This window comes from Cynoglossus semilaevis, chromosome 10 (genome assembly GCF_000523025.1).
Source record: "Cynoglossus semilaevis isolate Cse_v1.0 chromosome 10, Cse_v1.0, whole genome shotgun sequence".
Lineage (NCBI taxonomy): Eukaryota > Metazoa > Chordata > Actinopteri > Pleuronectiformes > Cynoglossidae > Cynoglossus > Cynoglossus semilaevis.
The window spans coordinates 15780572-15802036 of record NC_024316.1 but is presented as its reverse complement, the minus strand read 5'-3'; the positions used below and the strand labels follow the sequence as shown (position 1 = coordinate 15802036).

At 42.6% G+C, this 21465-nt stretch overlaps 1 protein-coding gene across 1 annotated transcript in view; it reads right to left on the bottom strand.

Moving 5' to 3' along the window:
* plxna2 (plexin A2) overlaps positions 1-21465 on the bottom strand; it is a 173056-nt gene that overhangs the window by 28941 nt on the left and 122650 nt on the right. Inside the window, exons 8-17 of the mRNA XM_008319093.3 lie at positions 20298-20394; positions 19492-19606; positions 18252-18452; positions 17489-17585; positions 16389-16588; positions 10635-10786; positions 8371-8488; positions 6570-6706; positions 3900-4067; positions 2364-2457 (exon numbers count right to left, since the gene is read on the bottom strand). Of these exons, the coding sequence (XP_008317315.1) occupies positions 2364-2457; positions 3900-4067; positions 6570-6706; positions 8371-8488; positions 10635-10786; positions 16389-16588; positions 17489-17585; positions 18252-18452; positions 19492-19606; positions 20298-20394 (1379 nt within the window). The remainder of the gene's footprint in view (positions 1-2363; positions 2458-3899; positions 4068-6569; positions 6707-8370; positions 8489-10634; positions 10787-16388; positions 16589-17488; positions 17586-18251; positions 18453-19491; positions 19607-20297; positions 20395-21465) is intronic.

Genomic DNA, 21465 nt, shown 5'->3' with positions numbered 1-21465 from the left:
TAAAAAGTTTAGCTGAAAACTTAGCCTTGATTTTCTCTGTCCTTAAAAACTACTCGGTCAACCATAAGGTCTCTGGAAAGAGCAGATGAAACAGAGAGAATGTGGGGAAAAATGTCAAACAGCAGCCTGGTGGTGGTGTGAATTTGCATAAGAAAAATATTTAACAGGTCAATAGTTATTCAGCTAAGCTAACGCTATCTGGTCACTGCTAACCGGTTTAACTGGTTTCAACAACATCTCCCTGGTTCTCATTCAACACTGTTTGTTCTTCCCCAAATGTCAGACCCGAACCTGTGTAAACCGGAGGTTGAGCAGGAACTTTCTCTCAGTATAAGTACAGTGTACGTCTGAGAAACATGTATGGCAGGTAACTGCAGTACAGAATACAAAACTCAGTTGCCCATGTAATCGCCCTTGTTGCCCACACTTGTCCAGAACATGAACAATAAACAGCACAGTGGGGAAGGTGCCAGACTCTGCACTCAGCCCGGATATAAGTGAAGCAAAAGCACGAGAAGAAACGAAAAAACTTATACAGCTCTGAAATCACCGCCTTTAGCTGTAAAGATTATGATAAATGTTTCAATTGTAAATGCGATGACAGATACAGAACGTCTCACAAAGAAAATTGTCTTTCTTCCTCCTTTTCCCTGCTTCTTTGTGAGTCTGTGCAGGTGACACAGGGGAAGAAAAGAAGAGAAGCAATTCAGTCGGAGACAGGTGATCATTCCAGAGCCGGCTGACAGACAGCAGCGCTCATTGCTAAAGGCTGTTCTGCTGTTTGCCTTACTCTGGCGACAAAGAGGGGAAAAGGGGGGAGACTGCAGAGAAGGGATGAAGGATGGATAATTGTAACCTTAGAATTTACCAGAACTTCATTCTCCATGGCTGTGAGAGCAATCGAGACGGCGACATGATTTTATTTTGTGGGGTGCTGGGTGCAGAAGAAGAGCTGACGGCTGACGGTAGAGAAGAACAAGCCTCTCTTGATGCCACAGATAGTGACAAATCAGACAGCGCAGGACCGATACACGAGTCAAATCTCATTTCATCAGATCTCTAACAATCTGTCACTTATCAGGGATTCTTTTCCTCTTCTCTGCACACTGAAGCTTTAGAGACGGTTACCTTATCAGGCTTTCAAAACTCACAGAAGTCTTTTGGGGATACGGAGACACAAAAATAAAAGAACATTAAACTACCAGAAGTAAAGATATACATTGTTTAAGGAACATCGTCAGGAAACACACTAATTCATAAAATTCCTAAATTTTCCGAAAGAACTCCCAAGGCTAATAAATTATCTATCTTTGGATATCTATCTATCTATCTGATTATTCATGATTAATTGTGATTAATCATGACTGTTCATGATTAATCCGCAGCTATGTGAGATTGATCAGGTAAAGAAATTGAATAATTTGCCTGCCCCAATAAGAGTAAATGTAACATTCATTCTAGTCATGTTGAGGTACATGGACACGAACAGTAAAACAGGCAGCAGGACATCCTGCTTTGTTTTAACTTAGTTTTCTGTTAATAACTTCAGCCCAGTTGGATCACGTTCACTGTCACCCTACTATAACAACTTATTGACCTCTAAAAACTGAGCTCCGTGTTGAAATCGACTCCTTCAGGCGATGAATTGTTTCACCCACTCTTTTAGTGAAGCATCTGCGACTGAGCAAATGAATAATGACTTAATATAACGCCACGAAACCCACCAGCACTCCTAACCATTTCTCCTTTATTCTTCTGTCTACTCCACCTTTCCCCCGGAACAGTGAGAGAAAATCAAATTATCTTAATTAAACAAGGACCCCCAGGACATGGGCTCAAAAGCAATTTGTAAAGATTCCCCTTAGCCGGGCCTTTGATTATTCGAGTGCTCTTAATGCTGACCAAAGATTTGTGGATGTAGTAAATCCCCGATTAAAAGCCATTAGTCCCAGCCTTCCTCCTGATCATGAAACCTCTGACGTTTTTCCAGACCCCTCTTCAAACACCACCTTCATCTACTGTGAACCTGCTCATTTTTGAAAACCCTGTTTCCTGTCAAACAAAGTAAAAAATGTGAAAAAAAAAAACACAAACAAACACCAGTGCTCAGCAGCTGGAGGCCACCGAAGAAACTGAGATTATCCCTGCAGAGTTAACGCATACGCAGACGACTATCTGTGCTATTTCAATTTTTTGAATGGCAGTTGCAGCCCACAAGAAAAAAGTTTTGGCCAGGAATTAGGGCAACAGACGGGGTCGTAGGGGCCATTACGGGATTTAGTAAAAACACATTTAACTTTTTTCTACCTTTTAGCATATTCAAGTGTGTACAGTACGATAAACTAAAGTGTTGTGATTCTTACATTGACAGACTCTCGACCAGCATATTTGACTCGAATCCTCGGCTCCTGAACCACGTCCAGATTGGTCCCTGTGACCATCAGAGGGGTGTGGCCACTGAAAAAAACAAAACAAAACAAAACATTTTTATCATAATGATACAATTGTTTGTAATGTTTTCTTAACACTCTGAAATGAGACATAACACAGCCAGAGAGAAAGTGCTGAATGTGCAGTTTTCTAGGCAGGTGGTTAATTTGCCTCTTAACATGATGTGATAAAGAAATGTGAATTAAATGGTTGGATGGAGTGTGGGCTCGTAACTCCTGTTCGTTCTCTCGTTTTTTTCTTTTTATACCACACATCCCAAGTAAATCTCTCTCTGTATTGTAAAAGTACAGAACCTGCTGAGAGAATGACTGGAAACACTAACAAAATGCAACATATTGTTGCAGTTTATATTCAGTGTCCTCCACCATAACACCCTATAGTAATGAAATGAACTGTATTCCACAGGAATGAAGCTGAGGCAGATTTTGAAAATTTCACAATTTGTGAGTGCTGGTGGTTTTAACCCTGGTGCAGTTTATATGTTTATACATATATTTTATAATCAAGAAGCACTTGCTTTTTGGAAGTTGAGTTCCTCAATTTGTTACTTCCTGCCACTTACTTGACACTACTGTATATACACAGTAATATATCAAATATAAACATAAATGACAATATATTAATATATGACAATATATATTACAAATATATCTGATCATATACAATATATTAATATATGACAATATATACATAACAAATATATATGATCATATATATATAAATATATAAATATAAATGATAATAAAAATAGCAAAGCTGCTTATATTTGTTGTAGCTTATATGAGAAGTTTTAAAATATTTCTTGAACATCACAATGAGATGCGGCTCATACATATACAAAAGTCAATCATTTACATATAAGGTATGTGTATGTGTCGTAGTATATATGGCTGGTTTAGATTTATCACATGCACAGAAACATACAGTAAAAAGTAAGTGGAAATATATGATGTCCGTCCTTCCTGTGACTCCTTTAATTTCCACCTCCTTCTCCTCTGTGCAGTCACACTCCTGCCGCAGCGTCCCCTGAGCTCCGTTTCTTAAGCCCACACCATCTGCTGCGGACTCACACCTCTGATTGCACATTGTTCCGCTAAGCTGCTATTTTATTTTCATCCATCTCCGCTGTTTTAATTTGTAGCGTGTGGCGTATGAGCATCTCGCGGCCAAAGACGTTCAGCAGATGGATCGGCCCTGTATGTGATAATCCTCGCCACACTGTGGAGCTGTGGCGGCTCCTATCTGGACACAAACTGTTTTGTAAGAGAGCTGAACAATAATTAAAAGTACTTTATTGACTCAGTCTGATTGTTTACACTGGGCTGGACTGTCTGCCTCGGTGGACTGGGAACGGAAGCGTGGGCTGGTGACCTCACGTGTGCGATACTTGTTACTGATTAGACCGAGCTGCTGCAGCTTCAAGGAAAACCAGGTGGTATTGACTTTACCTGGCAATACTCCAGTCCGGTTCGATCCTCTGGACAGTGGGGTCCTCGATATACTCAAAGGTGAGGCTGTCTCTGACTTGGGCATGATCCACGCTGACGCTGATCTGCACTGGGCCCACACCAGACAGAGAAGGCGCAGAGTAGCAAATGATCTCCGTCATAGTCCGTCTGTGTGACAAAATGAATGAACTCGTCATTAGTTTGACCAACATTTCATAATTAAAAAAATGAAGCTGTCTCTTGTTTCATAAACTATGATTAATCTCCAAACGGCTCATCGTGTTTATACCTTTGTTAAAGCAAAGAAACCTCATTATTTACAACAATCCCTTAGTTTGCATCAGCGAAGGAAACCCAAGGGATTAAATTAGCAACTTCTTGTAAAGCATTTGCGAAAAAACAGAAAAATATGGAGTTGTTGAAAATGAAGCAGAGGTCAAAAGACAAACAAACAAACAAAGACAAACACAAACCTCTTCACAAACTTCCAGTTACAAAAACCTTAACAATTATAAAAAAAAGTCTTCTTTGAAGAATCACTGTATCCAGCTTGTACTTCAACCGCTATAAAAACCACTGTAATTAACAATTATATCAACACCACACAGTAACAACAATAGCGGAGACTATGCTACTTCCGACCGTGCTGGAGAAGCTAATTTGGCTATTGGGTTAGCTACAGCTCCATATTTAGCAGTATGTGCTTTCGAGTTACAAAAACACTCTGTCGCTTCATTTTCTGTTTTCTAAACTTGCAGTATCAATTCTTTTGGCGTTAGTATGTTATATCATGGTTGGGAATCACTGTATCCAGCTTGTACTTCAACCGCTATAAAAACCACTGTAATTTATAAAAACCTCAACACCACACAGTAACAACAATAGCGGAGACTATGCTACTTCCGACCGTGCTGGAGAAGCTAATTCGGCTATTGGGTTAGCTACAGCTCCATATTTAGCAGTATGTGCTTTCGGGTTACAAAAACACTGTGTCGCTTCATTTTCTGTTTTCTAAACTTGCAGTATCAATTCTTTTGGCGTTAGTATGTTATATCATGGTTGGCACAGTGCCACATACAGGCCTGGCATATGTACTGCGGGGACAGGAGTCATAATCAGCCGCTAATGTGTGTTTAAACTCTAAAGTTTTCTTGCTCCGTATCTTTGGCTCTGTAGTCGTAGTCTCCTCCAAACTTAACAAAATTCCCCCCCACTCAGTGGGGACCTGCAAAATGTCCTCACAAGAAAGTGTCCCCACACGTATAGCAATACTAGGAATACACACATACATTGCTGTCATACTTAAATACCCATCTTCATGGTTCCATGTTCCACTTGCCCACCCCTTGGATTGAATTCCCCCAAACTCATTAGCAGAGTTCACTCCTCCCCATGCCAGGAGTACAGCAGTGAAACACAAGCCAGCATTAGCCTGGTATCTCATTAAAGCTGGCTTGACTCCTTGGCATCACAACATTACTGTCAGACTATTGTGGCAGGGCTTAAAAAAGATACCTACCCCGAACACGAGCTGTGTGTTTGAGGAAAAACGAGTCCAGGAACAAAGGGTGTTGAAGGACAACAAAGGAAGACAAGAAAGACTTTGTACCAGTTGGACAGATAAACAGAGATGAGGTGAATGAGAGCGAGATGAGAGACTAATTGGAGTAGCAAGGTATTTCTGGGAGCTGTTATTTCAAAGTTTCACGCAAGTGCATCATCAAAACCTTGTTAAGATTTACATGAGTTTTCTGACAGAGGAAGTGTGGGAGGAGCGTTCCCCCGGGGCGTTTTCAGTGGTGCGAAGGGAAACAACACAAGAAAGCAAAGAAATGCTGCGGCTTATTTAGTGGGAAGAATTCACGTCCTCCTGGGAAAACGCTTGTTTTCACTTGATACGCTCCGAGCACGCCATGTATCCAACAGTTTTTGACAGTGATGCATGGAGGAGCTCAAACAACAGTGTCAAAGCTCACAGTACATTTATAGCCATGTAAACCAGTTAAGAAGAAAAAACAGAAAAGTGGTGTTTAAGGAATTTAGGAACAAGGAGAACACAACAAGAACATGGTGATGGTGTAATGTTCTGTGCTCTTCAGTGTTTGTTTTTCAACCTTTTTTGTGTAAAAGAGGAATTTGACCAACCACGGGGGAAACACCATTTTAAAAATCCACACTATAGAGCTGTATTTTGTTGTTTACTTTTATATATTGCCAGAAATGGTTGCTTTCTGGTTCATGTTGGAGGTTTTCATGCTAATGATTAACTGTATTTTCATTTTTTCAAATATATTTTATGGCCTGGTATATAGATATATATATATTTAATAGTTTCTTAATTTTATAATTTCTTAACAATTTTTATAAAATTTTGAGGTAACTCAATACATTATATTTACAAGGGAATTTCTATATTTTTAATTATTTATCAGTGAAATGTTCTGCATATTTTACACAATATTAATGTTAATAAGTAAGATGTATTATTACATTGTCATAGTAAATTATTTAAATCTCTCATATTCATATATACTATTATACTGTATATATGATATTTTTGAAAATGTTCATATAATTTCCATGATGGTGAATTCAATACATTTAACCAATGTCTAATCAGGGTTTCTTGTATTAAAATTATATTCATACAACTTTAACTCAAAGTCTCACCCAAAGAACTCGCAGGTTTGGTTTCCAAACTGGACGTTGACGCTGCTGCCCGCGCCCAGGTTCTCTCCCATTATGGTCACCTTGGTGCCTCCAGACTCTGGACCTCTGCTCGGGGACAGAGCTGTGACTGTGGGAGTCTGCAGGACAGAGAAATACAAGCTGATCTGTGGGAGCAGATTAGAGGAAGATGTAGCAGCAGATAGAAGGGACGAAGCCACTGATCCAGAACCGAGCCTGGGAGATAGATATTTAACGGCCTCGAAAGCGCTGCATCTTTGGGGGTATCACTTGTGAGCTTTCTGCATTATCACAGAACTGCAGTAAATTACAGTTATCTATATTTCGCCACCAATGGCCGGGAGTGCAACCGGAGTGGCTGAAGAGAGGATAAAACCGGGAGTCGTCGGACTCTCGCAGATCCTCTCCCCGTGCGTTGAGCAGAGCTGGGCTGTGTTTGAGAGACGAGGTCTGAAAATAACTAGTGTTTCCAGCAGGAAGGCTGCCGTCACGGCGACAGGCAGATGGAGAGATATCCAAGCTGACAAGTCGTCATACAGTGACACACACACAGCATGCAACAGCATGTGTGTGTGTGCGAGCGTCCCTGTGCACAAACATATGACCACAAATTAAAAAAGCTAAAATTCACGCCGGCTCTGTGCCAGCAGCTTGGCTGTTGCTGCCTCACAGACTGTGTATCTGCTGGATGTTTGTTCCATGGCCCTGAATCCAGGAGTGTGGTTCAAAAATTCTGAGCCCTGTGAAGATTCCTCAGAGGAATCTCACCGCTTCCCAGAGTAACACTGCATGACACTGCAGTGGGAGAGAAAAAGTACCAGAGCCAAGTACCAGCCCTAACCCTGATGGAACTCCAAACTGTCAAGCCCAGCACCGTGGCTACGACTTCTCCAGGATGCAGGCTCAGGCAGGTACGTTGGAAACAACGCTGGTAATTACTGGCTGCTGTTAATTGTTGAGGGATCATTAACTGTCAAGGTGTGGAAAAGTGCGAATGGGAAAGCTGATTATCTGTTAGCTGCAGGCGGAGCTGACAGCAAATGACAGAGAGGAGAAAATGTGTTCCTGAATGTGTGGAAACGGGAGCGGAAAATTTTTACCTGCCACATGGAAGTAGAGCTTTCTAAAAAAAAAAAAAGTTGTCTGTTAACTGTTAACTCTCTCTCTCTCTCTCTCTCTCCTAACGGTGGAGGAGTTATTATCGGGCTGATGTCAACCCAGTCAGGAGAATCATAAAAACATATTCACCTATCCACTGTTGAAATCCTAATCGACAAAAAAAGACACCCTTCAGCCAATGAGATTTTTTATGTGAAAACAATTAAAGAAACTGGTGTCATGACCTGAGATAATTCTAACTTAAAAAAATACAAAATTCTTAAAAAAAATTGAGTGCTCTAAATCAGTGGTTCTCAAACTGTGGTATGTGTACCACTGGTGGCACCCGAGCACTCTCTGGTGGTACGTGGGGAAAATTAATATTTTCAATTGAATAAATCTGAAACATACAATGCGCAATTAAAACAACATTTAAACACAAACATCTTTATAAACAGGTCTACGCTGCTATATTCTAATGTTGGTCATCGTGGTGATAGAGAGTAGAAAAAGTTTGAGAACTGCTTCTCTACACTGCTCTGAATCATATTGTATTGGCTGTTAGATGACTACATACATATATACTGTTTATATATATATATATACACATATATGTGTATATATATTGAAAGAAGGTACATTTGAATTTCAATAGGTTTTGATGAACTTTAACGTGCAGTCGTACCACAAAGGAGTAGAGGTGTGCGGAGCGAGCCCTGAGTTCTGGTCGGCACTCTCCGACACACAGCTGGACTGGACCAGGTCTACTGTCTCTGGGAGTGGGATCCATCTCACAGACAATCCTGCAAGAAAGAAAAAAAAACAATTAATGAACTATTATGAATCAATTTCCTGAATAAACCATAGACAACAATATTTTTCAAAGTTTCCATAAAAAAATGACTTTTAAAGTTTGAATAACTGATGGAAGTTGGTCAAAACTAATCAGGACACTTGGCTACTTGCTATTGATTCAGCCTTCCCTCTAAATGCAATCTTTCTTTTGTTGTCTCGTCCATTTCATTAAGGGAGTCATCCAGAAATCGACAAGGACCCCCCTCAATGACAAGTCTTTAAATGAGACGAGTGCTCCTTCGCCCGTGGCACTTCAGCAAACCCATCCAAAGTCGAGTAAATTTCTCCACAACGGCCAGGCGCCCCACGGTGCTGGTGCAGTGCCAGTGCGGTGAGTCTAATGTAAATCACGCAGCAGGGTCGATGCAGCTCCATCATACTGTGTGATCAGGTGTCAGCCTGTGCTGCAGGTGACTACATCAAATGACATCATAAAATAGAGGATGCCTATTGACTGATAGAGCCGGGGAGTAATAAAGCACAAGATGTGATCACAGCGCGGAGAGAGGGACAGAGTCGGCTGTGAGGCAGATGACACGGGACGACAGGACGGCAGCAGATGAAAGGAGGAGGATGGATTGTTTTCCCAGGGCTGACCACCAAAAACAACAGCAACTTAGTGATTCACAAAATGATGTTTCATTTAGTGACGGTGCCTAAATTTCACTCCTCATTATTTCCCTAAGAGGAAGAGTGTGGTTCTTCTGGATAAACATACTTTGTAACTGCACTCATTGTTTTGTGAGATGATAATGACAATATTTTTGTCAATTTCAAACACAATTCAGAATGTTTTTATGTTTGTTTGTTTTTCTTTAATAACAGAGAATTACTCCATTTAAATGAGTTAAGGAATACTTTTACTACGGTTCCACTAGAGTGACCAGTATTTTTCTTTTGCTTAATATATTTATATTTTAAAACATATAAAAAACATATAAACATATACAAATTTTACTTTGTACTTTAAATTTTATATGTGTATTCTTAGTACATATTATTACTGTAGTAATCATCATAGAAGCTGTTCATTCTTGAAATAATAAAGAACCGCTGTAGTCCAGGTTTCTGTGTCAAAATGAACAGGATAAAAAAAATCAAAATTAATCAAATAACAAAATTTGTCTCTTATGTCACTGTCACCGTAGACTGATTAATATTGTGGAACATGATGGCCTTAACGAAGTTCAAGAAGTAAATTTTTTTTTCTGACATTTAAGAACGCTGATATATGTTGATAACTCGAATTAATCGTCATTAATCAGGTTTAATGGTGATTAATCACAATTAATCGTGATTGATCACAGCTGCCCTGTGATTAATGAAAATGTATGATGCAAATAAAATGAATCAAGTTTTCAAGTGATGTGGGTGGGAGGAGGAGGAGGTGAGGAAGGGGGGATGGGAGGTACAACAACAACAGAAGTGCAGATATCACTTTCAGTGTTTGTTTAGCTGAGGGGTAGATGGGCAAGTACTGAGGCACGGGCTGCACTTCATTAGTGCAGGGTGAGGAGGACAGACTCTAACGTGATGTATGCACAGAGCGGGATCACAGCCAGACTGTATGGAACTGATCCAGTCTTCATTAAGGTAAAGATGGAGGCTAACGCAGCCTCATGAATATTAATGAAGCCTCAATCTGATGCATAAACAATATACAGTATATATATGTACATATATATACACAATATACACAGACACTTCATTATGAGTCACATGTAAATATTATCAATACAATTTTTTTTCCCCAAGGGTTAGTGTTCCTGCGACTTGTATATTGGAATACATTTTGTATTCCATATCATCAATGGCCACAAGAGGGCACTGTATATGTGCAATAATGACATTTTTGTGCTAAAAATGAAACACTTTAAGAATAAAGAATAAAAAAGGAACAAAGTGAAATACTACTGCCCTTGGATTTTTATGTACTATGTTTTAAAAATAGATATTAGTCCTAATGGATGTTTGACTCATATGCGACTCATACTGGTGTGGTGTACAGTCCAGTAAAGCACTAGTCTAGGCCACAGGATCAACCCATTTCTTTGAACTGTATTAATAAATAACTTGTTGAATTTTGTGACTTACTGTTCAGCAATAATGTAGCCATCCTCTACAGGAGAACACCTCACTCCTGCCACCTCCACATTATCCACCATGTCTGCAAAGGCCAGACCCAGATTTGTGCCACGGATGGTCACCCTTGTCCCTCCTTCTGGGGGTCCGGCCACCGGTGTCACCTACAGCAAACAAAAAGCTCAAATTAGTGAGAAAGTTGTAACAGTTTTGTTGCAAGTGACACTGAGCAACGTTTTTTTTCTTCTTCTCCCGGTGTGGACCTGTCATAACGAGATTACAAATGCAGACGAGTTTCTGTGGATGCTCAAGGGTAAATGTGCTCTCTCGGCTCAGGTGGCTGTAAAAGCAATTAAGAACACTCCTCATGCCTGCATCCAAGGATGTTAGAACACGCCATGCGTCACTGCGCCAAGAGCCAGCTCTGATCGCAACAGTAGCTAATGGCACGGCGTTAATAGCTCTTACTGTTTAAATATCACATCACATCTACGCACACGCACACGATCACACATTAAGATCACAGTTTGATCTTTCATTTCACAAACTATTCAAAAAGAAATGAACGAATGAAGACATGGGTAGAAAACCTGAAACATCCCTGCGTTGTCGCCTACAGTATCTGTAATTCACCGGACGATGAATCCTACAAGGGGTCACACATCAATGCTAAATGGAGACCCTCTATTCATAAAATACAATATGGCCGCCCAGCATGACCTTGGCAAAGAGTGGCGCACTGCCGTCTGTGCTGCAGAACCCTGTTGAGGTTCCTGACCTGGCCACGGTCCAGTCTTTAAACCGTGAAGACGAGCAAGAACGGGAGGAGAGGGAGGAGATGGAGGGGGTTGAGTTTAAGGGACAAAGGAGGAGACCCTTAGTTGTGTGGTGTTCAGAAGGTGGAGCTGTAGGTGGAGCTGAAGAAGGAGAGGAAGTAAAGGGGAGGGAAAAAAAGAACTTCACACAAAGGTTATAGTCCTGTTAGCAACAAGAACTGAACCAAGAGTAGAACTGGTGCCGATGTTCCATGAAAGTAAACATCCGACTGGTTCTGCGTGTCCTTCCCTCTCTTAACCTGCCGTCCCACAAGGCATTGCAGTTTCCTTGTGGAATACCAACATTGTAATCTAGACTCAGTGAACATTAATTGCTCTGGATATGAAATAAGTGTGTCAGTTCACTGCCTAAGGGCTTCGAACGCATGAATCTTTCAGCACTGCCTGAGCATGCAGGCTATGGGAAGATGGGGAAGGGGAGGTGGGGGGGTTGGGTGTGGGTGTGTGGGGTGTGTGTGAAAAAAAAACTTTCAGGCTAAATTTATCCACGGCAGGCACTTACAGTAGTCGACTTGGTGATGTTACGTAAGAAATGTTAGCACCTGAGAGAGAACTAGTTATGGAGGATGGTGCGGTGGACGAGGGGGGAGGACGGGGGGGATTGAAGGGGAAGTGAAAAGGAAGAAAGAGAGGGAGCCAAAGGGATGAGTTCGATCAGTAAAAAGAAGTTCCTTCCCACAGCGGACAGAGGACACACGGGACAACAGTGGACAAACCCACTGGAGGATTGTGCTTTGATTCGTGAGTGGACGTTAGAAAAACCCAACATTTAAAACGCTCACGTCACTCAAGTCTTTTTTTTCTGTCTTCCTGTTTCCTACACATGACTAAATCTACAAAGGACCATTTACTCCGGCCTCCAGGAGGTTCGACTGACGGCGAACCGATTTCTAACGGCCTTCACACACCAGTCGTGTGTCCTGCGGATGATCTTCGCGGGAGAACGTTTTACATTTTCAAGTCATCTCCCTCTGTCTCCGCCTTTCCTTCTGCCTTTTATTTGCCATCCGCTCGTCTCCTCGTGGCTAGGTGACACCTCCTCTGAGCGCCCCGCCCGCCGGTTTGTCTTATCCTTCACACTTGCTGAGGGAAGATGAGAGGATTCCTCATTGGACACGCACGCACATCCTGCTGCCCTTACTTCGCCCATTCCAACTCATCGCTGCCGTGCCATGCTCTCCGTGTAATCCTTTTAGGCGCGTTGATGCGGGCCGCCTGGCAATGTCACAACTGACAACAGAGGGCAGCGCACAGTCTGCCTCAATGCCACGTGCTCTGCTCTCTTTCAGCCTGTTCTCGTTCTGAAGGTCACAGATCAGAGTGTTCCCCCTTCACCACAGCATGTTCTATACACATTCTGGAGGGGATTAGTCAACAACCACGGAAATACAAACAGGAGTGAAATATCCTCTGATATAGAGCCATTCCAATCCAACAGGCATTTTTAGTGAGATAAGGAGAATTCTTCTCGTCAGACCGAAAGGCGTAGAAAGGTTGAAAAAAAATTTAGTGTGAAGCGTCTGGATGTTTGAGTCAGGACAAAGTAGTGCTGAAATCACAGAGTAATACAGCGATCATCTTCAGCCACGTCCTCTAGGACAGTGATTCCAAAAGTAGGGGTCAACGCCCCCTGTGGGGCATGTAAAGCTAATTCTGTGGGACATTTATTTGCTTTAAAAGGTTATGAAGGTTAAATTTATATCATCTGTCTCTGAACTTGTCCATACATCTTCCATCCACACCTTCGATCTTCTTGTCCATACATCTTCCATCCACACCTTTGATCAGAGGAAACACCAGTGACGCATCAGCACGAACCACCACTGTGGAACACGTGTACTGTATTAATTACTAACGGCGTTTAATCCCTTTGACAATTTAAGTAGGAATTTCAGACACGACGCCGTATTTCGCCGCTGATTTTTAAGCAGTGTTTAATAGGACTTAGAAACTTGCCAACTAATCCTTCTGTCTCTGGACTCTGCTCAGATTAATTTGAAGGCGTCACATTTAATTGTGAGCAGTGTTTAATGGACTTGATAAAAAGCCCGCTGATCACTCGTTCCTGAACAAACCTCATCCTAAATACTTTATGAAGTCTTTAAAGCCTCGTTGGCCGAGAGATACGGAGCGAGATGGGAGAGAGTGTTCAGTGAACAAGTATAAAAGGAGGCGGGGCATGTCAGGGTTGAGTGTTTCTGACCATTGACCATTTACATGAGTTCGGGTTGAGTGTTTCTGACCATTGACCGCTGATCATTTACATGAGTTAAGCCATTCATCTTCTACCAGTTAATACTGGTGGCTGGAGGGTGGACCTAGTACCAGCAGTCAGCTGGTTCCATAGTGTAGAGCAGAGGGTTCAATTCCCACACACCCCCAACGGCGCCTTCCGTATCGTAACTCACTTTGGATAAAAGCGTCTGCTCAATGCATTAACATAAACTTGGTTCTCAGACTATGGTATGGGTTCTAGTGTTGGTACCTGTGCTCCCTCTAGTGGTATGCAGAGGAAATCTGTTTGCCAAAAGGACTAGGAGGTCTCTTAGTCACAATAAAGTACTTGTGGTCAAAAAAAAAAAAAAGTAGATTAGTGATAACTACTATTAGAATAGTAGTTATCAGAGCATCACAAGTTCAAATCCCAGCCTGGTGGAGGAGTGTTTAGCGTGTATGAAAATATCCCTCACTCTGGGGGGCGCCGCTGAGAGCACTCACTGCTTCCCAGGGATTGGGTAAATGATGAGGACGTTTTTTTGTCGTGTTTGTCCTTTTTTTTACCTCTACCTGCAAACAGAAGGTCCCGGGTTCCAAACCCCCCAGGCCCCAAATCCCAGGTTGCTCTTCTGCTACTGCATTGTACAGTGTAGCTTTGGCTGATGAATAGTCTAATTAAGGAGCAATTATCTTCTTTGTACTGTATACTGTGTGCGACTACACGGGGTACTTGGAGAGACAAATACTACGTGTTCCAGCGAGTCATTCACACTCACTCTCACATCGGCGGTTAATTTAGAAAGTCCAGTTATTCTGATCTACTGCTGCCTGTTTATGGGCTGTGGAAATCAGAGTACTCAGAGTACTCAGTACTCAGAGAGTCATTTGGAGAACCTCCTCCACACAGAGGGACCAGTGAGAACCAGTGATGTCCTCGCTGTAAGACGAGAGTCCTGTCCCCCCCCCCGACTCCCAGCCTAAATTGTAGCACACATGCTGCAACATTCACAGTGAGGATATAATAGTTGGGCTAAAATACCGACTGACAGACCAAATCCCCACAGTGTGGAATGAGCTTGAATACATTGTGCGGGAGGAAAAAAAAAAGAAAAAAGAGGAGGAATCCTGAGTTCTCACTCTTTAATGGTTTGATCCTAAAATAGAACCGTCACAGTGAAGCAAAGACGCCTCTTCACTGTACTGTAAACTCACACACACTCAAACACAAGCAGCCACAGCCGCAGCCTATTCAGCAGAGTCCTTTCATCTGCTCCGTCAACTCCCAGCTTTATTTGATGTCATTCCCTCTGCTGTTAGCACTGGCTTACATCTCTTCAATATTAATGGCCTACGGTGGGAGGTGCCACGCTTCCTAATAGAAACATTACTTATTTAATAGTCCTTTCTCTTGGCAGGCTCATCCACTAATGTGCTGGTATGTATACAAATCAACTGGTGACGGAAGGCAGGGAGGGAGAGAGGGAGAGAGGGAGGGGGGAGACAGAGGGGAAGTGGGGTCTCCACATCAGGGACCCCGACTGCTTCTTGAAGAAAATGTTATCGCACAAAAATGAAAAGGTTCCACTAAAATGATGACACACTGGTGTGTGTATATGTGTGTGTGTGTAACTGACAGGTGACGTCTGAATTAAGGCGGAGCAGGTTTTTTTGAGGTAAGATCCAGAGGAGCTACAGTTGGCTTCCTGCCCTCTCTTTGGTTTTTTTTGTTTTGTTTTTTTTGTTTGTTTTTTTTAACCACTTCACGGTCGACCTCTCCGTCTGCTCCATCTTTTGTCTCTCCTCACCTCACTTCAACTCTCCTGACTCCCTTCACACTCGCTCAGTTACACATCAACAGAATCCATGGTGGTTCTCATTTAGACAGCAGTCATTTTCCGATGACTCAGCTCTGACTCCTACATCAGCTGACAACATCTAACTGTTCACCTGCATCACAACGGCTATGTCTACATTTCCCAGAATGCCGTTTGACAGCTGCTGTCATTGATCTGTGGAGTACGAGCTTCGGTGATAAAGTGTTTCCTCCCATTAGAACGACTGTAGTTTAGAACACAAGGTCACGGTGGACTGTAGTTGAACAAACTGTTCAGAGAGTGAATCTGATCTGTCACTAGAAAATAGTCAAGTTACAATTATGTTTTGTTTTTTTAACAAATTGTAGATCAATCAAATAACATTACAAAATAATAACCTGCACCTTTAACCCTGTAAATCTCAATACAACCCGATCAGAAAATTATTACAAATATTACATATAAAACATGTTGGTGTTGACCAGGTATTGAGAAACGAAGAAATGTGAAACAGACTTAACACTGATATGTCTCCTGAATTTCAAAATATGTGACCCCTTGGGGTCTGCACAGGTACTGCAATATTGTGGGTAAAATCACAGGTTACAGACTAGGAATAATTTTAATTGATATTTAGATTAAAAAGTAAAAACCTGACAGCTTTTATACATGATAAATGTATTTGTACTGTAGTAGAAACGTGTTCTACCACGTCACACTACACTGTATTTGATATCAGACTACCGTCAGCTGAGGACCCTGCATTTAGGAACACCATCCAGGACCCACATGTACCAGGATGAAACAGAGCAGCAAAGAAAGCTCGTTATTTCGCATTGATTTAAACTCGACTTGATTGCGCAGGCAGGAAGGGCAAACAGAGGATTATGGGTACTGACCTCAGTGATGCGTGGGTTGGTGCACTTGACGTTTTTACTGGACAGGTTCAGCCAGCGAGTGGTGTAAGGGTTGATGGGAGGACAGTGGTGTCGTAGGGTGCACTTCCCGTCTCCGCTGCACCAACCGCACTGGAACTTCCTCTCCGCCTTCAGACACATGCCGCAGCTGTCTCGCTGAGCAGCGCACTTGTAGAGGTGAACTGTGGGGAGGAGATAACAGGAAGTCTGTCCCGCAGCCACTCCAAACCCCGTCAGTGAGTTTGTGGAGATAACGTCTCTAAAGTGTTCCTTCTGAACTTCTTGTTTTTTATCTCTTTAAGTGTTTGGAAAGGCATATTACAAAGTTTTTTGAGTGTTTGGAAAGGCATATTACAAAGTTGTTGTTTTTTTTCAAAATGATCTCTTTAAGTGTTTGGAAAGGCATATAACAAAGTTGTTGTTTTTTTTTTTGTTGAATCCAACATTTATATATTTTGAATCCTCTCAGTCATTTTGAGTCACCAGAAGCAAATTGTTGAATCCAACATTTATATATTTCGAATCCTCTCAGTCATTTTGAGTCACCGGCAGGTGATCGCAGGGATCCTAGCTGTCAATAAAGCTAAAAAATTAGCAAGTAAGAGGGTGTTAGCATGGTTAGCTTAGCCTCACGGTTTATCATATATTGTATATACATATTTGGTATTTTAACTGTGGTTTAATTTCATTGGAGGCAAAATGTTGATGTAAAATATTCCAATTTTTTTATTTAAGTCAAGAGTTTTACACCAATGTGGTGCCACTTCTTCCAGACCTTGAAACTTATAATGTATAACTGCTACACCAGCACATGAGAATCAAGAAACCAGGCTTTTATATGGCTCTTAGCGCCACCAGCAGGCCAAGACAGGGTAGCTACATGATTAGCATAGATTCAGCCGGATGTTCTAAGAAGTCAAAGACCTAAATTAGCCTTAATTAAACAAGAAAATATATTGGAAAATACAACATATATTTGCTGATCTTTTTAACATGATTTTTTTTGTAAAAACATGGCTGTGCATTTGTCACTCTTCATCTTATTTAGCAGCACATGTGTGAGCAGCGTCTCTTGTTTTTACCTTGGATATTCTCTGGGTTATCAATAATGAAGTTGCCGTTCCACACCACTGAGAAATCCACTGGCAGCTCACTGATCTTCATTCCTTCGTACAGATACTGGAGGCCAAATGATGGTGTGGGAGAGAGAAGGAGGGGGGGAGTGAGAAGGAGGAGAGACGGTGGTGAAAGTGGACGTGAGTAAAAGACAGGAGTGTTTTAATGGTTGGTTTGAGGTTTAAATAAAAAAATACATAAACCACTATGAGACCTTGTAGATGCAGCACCGCGTCTGTTAAGTGTTACGACAAACTTACATCATTTAATCATCAAGGGAACAGAAAAAGTAGGAAAAGTGAGATGCGGTCGTTAAGAGAGTGTCTCCTTAGCGCCTCCTACGTCCTTAGGTCTAACCTGATGTGTGCGAAAACACGTGAGATTGAAAGAGCGACAGAGGAGAGAACGAGCAAAGTGATGTTTGTGTTTCCACCGAGAATACACTACAGCAGTCACTGCACGCTCGACTGGAGCGCCGAGCCTGCCGCGCTGCTGTGTAATTACTTAAGTTCACTCCACTGTGTCTTCACCGGCTGAAATAACACATGTACACACAACATCCTACATTCATGAGCACCGTGTGGCAAAGGGCAGTGAAATATTAATTCTATGCAAACTACAAGACGGAAATGTACTTAGAAATGTAAAGATCTACTTCTATTTTAAAAGATTTCTAATGTAAAAAAAAAATTCATCCATTCGATGTCACATTAATTCACCCAAACCCACCGAGCTGTTCTGGCACTGAACACTGGAGCTGTTGAAGCGCAGGGCAGTGACTCTGTGGCTGACACCTTGAATATGGAGGACACACTCGTAGCCCCGCTGCCCAGACTGGGGCTGTGGCAGATTCCTGGCTTTCAGGGTAATGGGCTTCACCTCCCCTGCTGGGATCAAAATCTCCTCAGAGCGCACCAGCTGGGGACAATCCTGGAAAACACAAGTGCAGGACAGTGAGGACACGTCAGTGCCAACAAGTCTGGCAAACGCCCAGAGTTTTTTTAGGGCCACTAACAAGAGTCCAAGTGAAGGGAAGTGATGAATGTGAAGGGTGTGAATACATTAGAAAATGATCATCATTTACACGTGACCCCTGTGACCTTGCCGAGCTCTGGGCTGTTGAACAAATCATCAGACAGTGGAATTAAATGTAATTCTATTCTCTTTCTATAATACTAATTCACTTAAGCACCCCGGTGCGCCCCTACAGTCAAGACCTGAGAATATTACAGAGTAATCTATAGAGTAGAGCGGAGCCTGACTGGTCCCACAGTGAACACTTGACCATAGGAAAACGGGGAAAAACTCACTTGATCAGAACCAAAGGGTCGACTCTCTTTAGAATAGAAGGCATTAGTGGTGTCCAGAGACTCTTACAGCAGCGTTCTTATTGACCTCAACACCCTCACCTCTCATCAGGTTAATTATTTAAGTCCTTGTTAATGTGTGGAGAGGCAGAAAGCGAAGGTGATTAGGGCTGTTAGAGCAGCCGGAGCCGTCCTCGTAGCTCTTCTATTTCTAAGTATTCTTAAGTAAGTTCTACTTCCTCAAGTATCTGTTCGGAGACGCGACCCACCGCACCGTCTGCACAGGCACTTCAAGGCACGCGCGTGTGTGTGTGGTAATAAGTGCACTTGATTGACTAAGTCGGAGCGATACCGAGTCGACCCGAACACACACTCAGCTCAAACGCCGCAGCGATAACACACTGTTAATTGCTGCGGTGGGGAACAAAAGCGCTGCTTGAATAACTTGGGTTCAGAAATAGAAGAGCTTAGATGGCTGTTTTTCTCAAATCATGCCCCACGGCTGACACCGCGCTAGAACACAGAGCAGGATGCAAGTAAATAAAGAGGAAGAGACAATAGGAGAGGAGGTGATGATGGGAGGAGGAAAAAAAAAACAGAAAAAGTTGTGCGACTGATACTGTATATATGTTGCTTCTTTGTTTCCTCTGTGTTCTACCCACCTCTGAAGTGTTGACCCGTCCCTCCTGGAAGGAACAGCTGGAGGGGTCGTGGGTGCACAGGTTGCGGTACTTGCACCAGTGGCAGCGGAAGGCGCTGTTCACACATGACAGACACCTGCATGGACCACATGCAGAGTGAGAGAGTCAGGAGAAAAAAAACAGGCAACACAGTCAAGGAGGAATGGTGCGTTTGCCAACGTGGAGGAGGGGGGGGGGGCGCCACGAAGGAAATGAGTTCAGCTCCTGAGTGGGCACCTGCTGTTGTCGTGCCCTTGCACTTGGCACAACCTCTAAAGCAGCGGAGCCAAGTCGTCGCTGCATAAATCTTGTAGCTCTAAAGTACACATACATTTACATCGTATGGAACGTTTGAACAAAGGCTGCGGATTAGACCAGGCTGGAGTAGAGAGAGAGTTTGACAACCAAGGTCGAAGTACACATTTGGCCCTGCTGGATCCTATGGAAGGGGTTCCCAAAGTAGGGGGCGGGGACCCCTTTAGTATTGGAAGTCGGTATTGGAGTATACTATACTTCCTCTTGTCTCTGCAGCTCTTTTTTTTTTTACATTAACTCAGTACTTCTCAAATAGTGGGGCAGAATGACCTACAGGGACTGCGATCGTACTCAGCTGCTGTGGTTAAACACTGAATTAAATAAACAAACTTCTCGCAGCGGCCTGCGATCTTTGAGCCGTGAGGTTAAAGTCAAACAGTAACTCTTTTCCAGACCATCGTAGGTTTAGGCAACAGGTCTAAGGGCGGGAAAGGGGGAGCAGGGGTCGATGAACGGGACTCAGAGATACTTACAGCTGGTGGACGCTGCAGTTGTAAAACTTGACCTCGGTGCTGATTATCATCTGACCCGTCTCCTTAGAGTTGAGTCGTAACTCCACGCCTGACCAGTCTGGAAGACAAGGGACATTAGTTTCACTTACTTCCCCTTTATTTACAGCAAACGTTGTTCTTATTTGGCATCAACGCAAACATGAATCACAGTATATCTGACTTCAGCACTTTAATCTGCTGCCACTGTTGCCCTGAGTGCTCAGTTTTATACTGTTTACAATCGCATTCAAACCAAATTAGGACGGAAAATATTTGTCAATAAAAAATAGCTCATTTTAGTCCAAAAACAATCACTACATCTGATCAAAATTTGTTTTGCTGTATTTTGCAGATCAGCTCCGGCTGTGCTTCTGTTCTCTGTGAAAACAGCCTCTTATCTCCCCCCTCAGGAGAATTCAGACTTAACTGAGGGAGCGACTTGTTTGTGTTTGTGTGGAGAGTAGTTTTAGTTGACATTCAGTGTGTAGGAGGCTCGAGTGACCCCCCGTGACCCTCCCTCTCTGCAGCACCTGTTGGGAATCAGGCTATGTTACAAACCAGTCGGTGTGTGTGTGTGTGTGTGTGTGTGTGTGTGAGCTTCTTTTCTGACTCCTACCACTGCACATTTGTCTCACAAGATTCATCCTTTCCACACAAAACCTCCTCACGGCTTTAATTTTCTTCCATACAGAAAAATGTCAGCTATTTTCTTTGTATTAAACTCAACGTCAGTCCAGTGTCCTTCACTGTCCTTCACTGTCCTTCTGCGGCTTTACCTTTACATCCATTTTAGTTGCTGATCCTGTCACTTTCACTTCTTCTTCAAATGTAATCCATTTACCTCATCTCCCCTTCTCTCCCCTCCTCTCCTGTCTTTCCTTCTCTACCCTTCTTCTTGTCTCCCCTCTCCTCTCTTCTCCTCTCCTTTCCTGTCCTCTCCTGTCCTCTCTTGTCCTCTCCTTTCCTGTCCTCTCCTGTCCTTTCCTGTCCTCTCCTCTCCTCCTCTTGTTGACGTGCAACAGATAGCAGGACTCACCAGGAGACCAAAGATTGAAGAGGATTACACAGAGGTCAGGAGGAAGTGACCCCTGGGGAATGAATGAATGAGTAAAATTGAAGGTATAAAGAGCTGGGAGAGGGTGAGCACTGG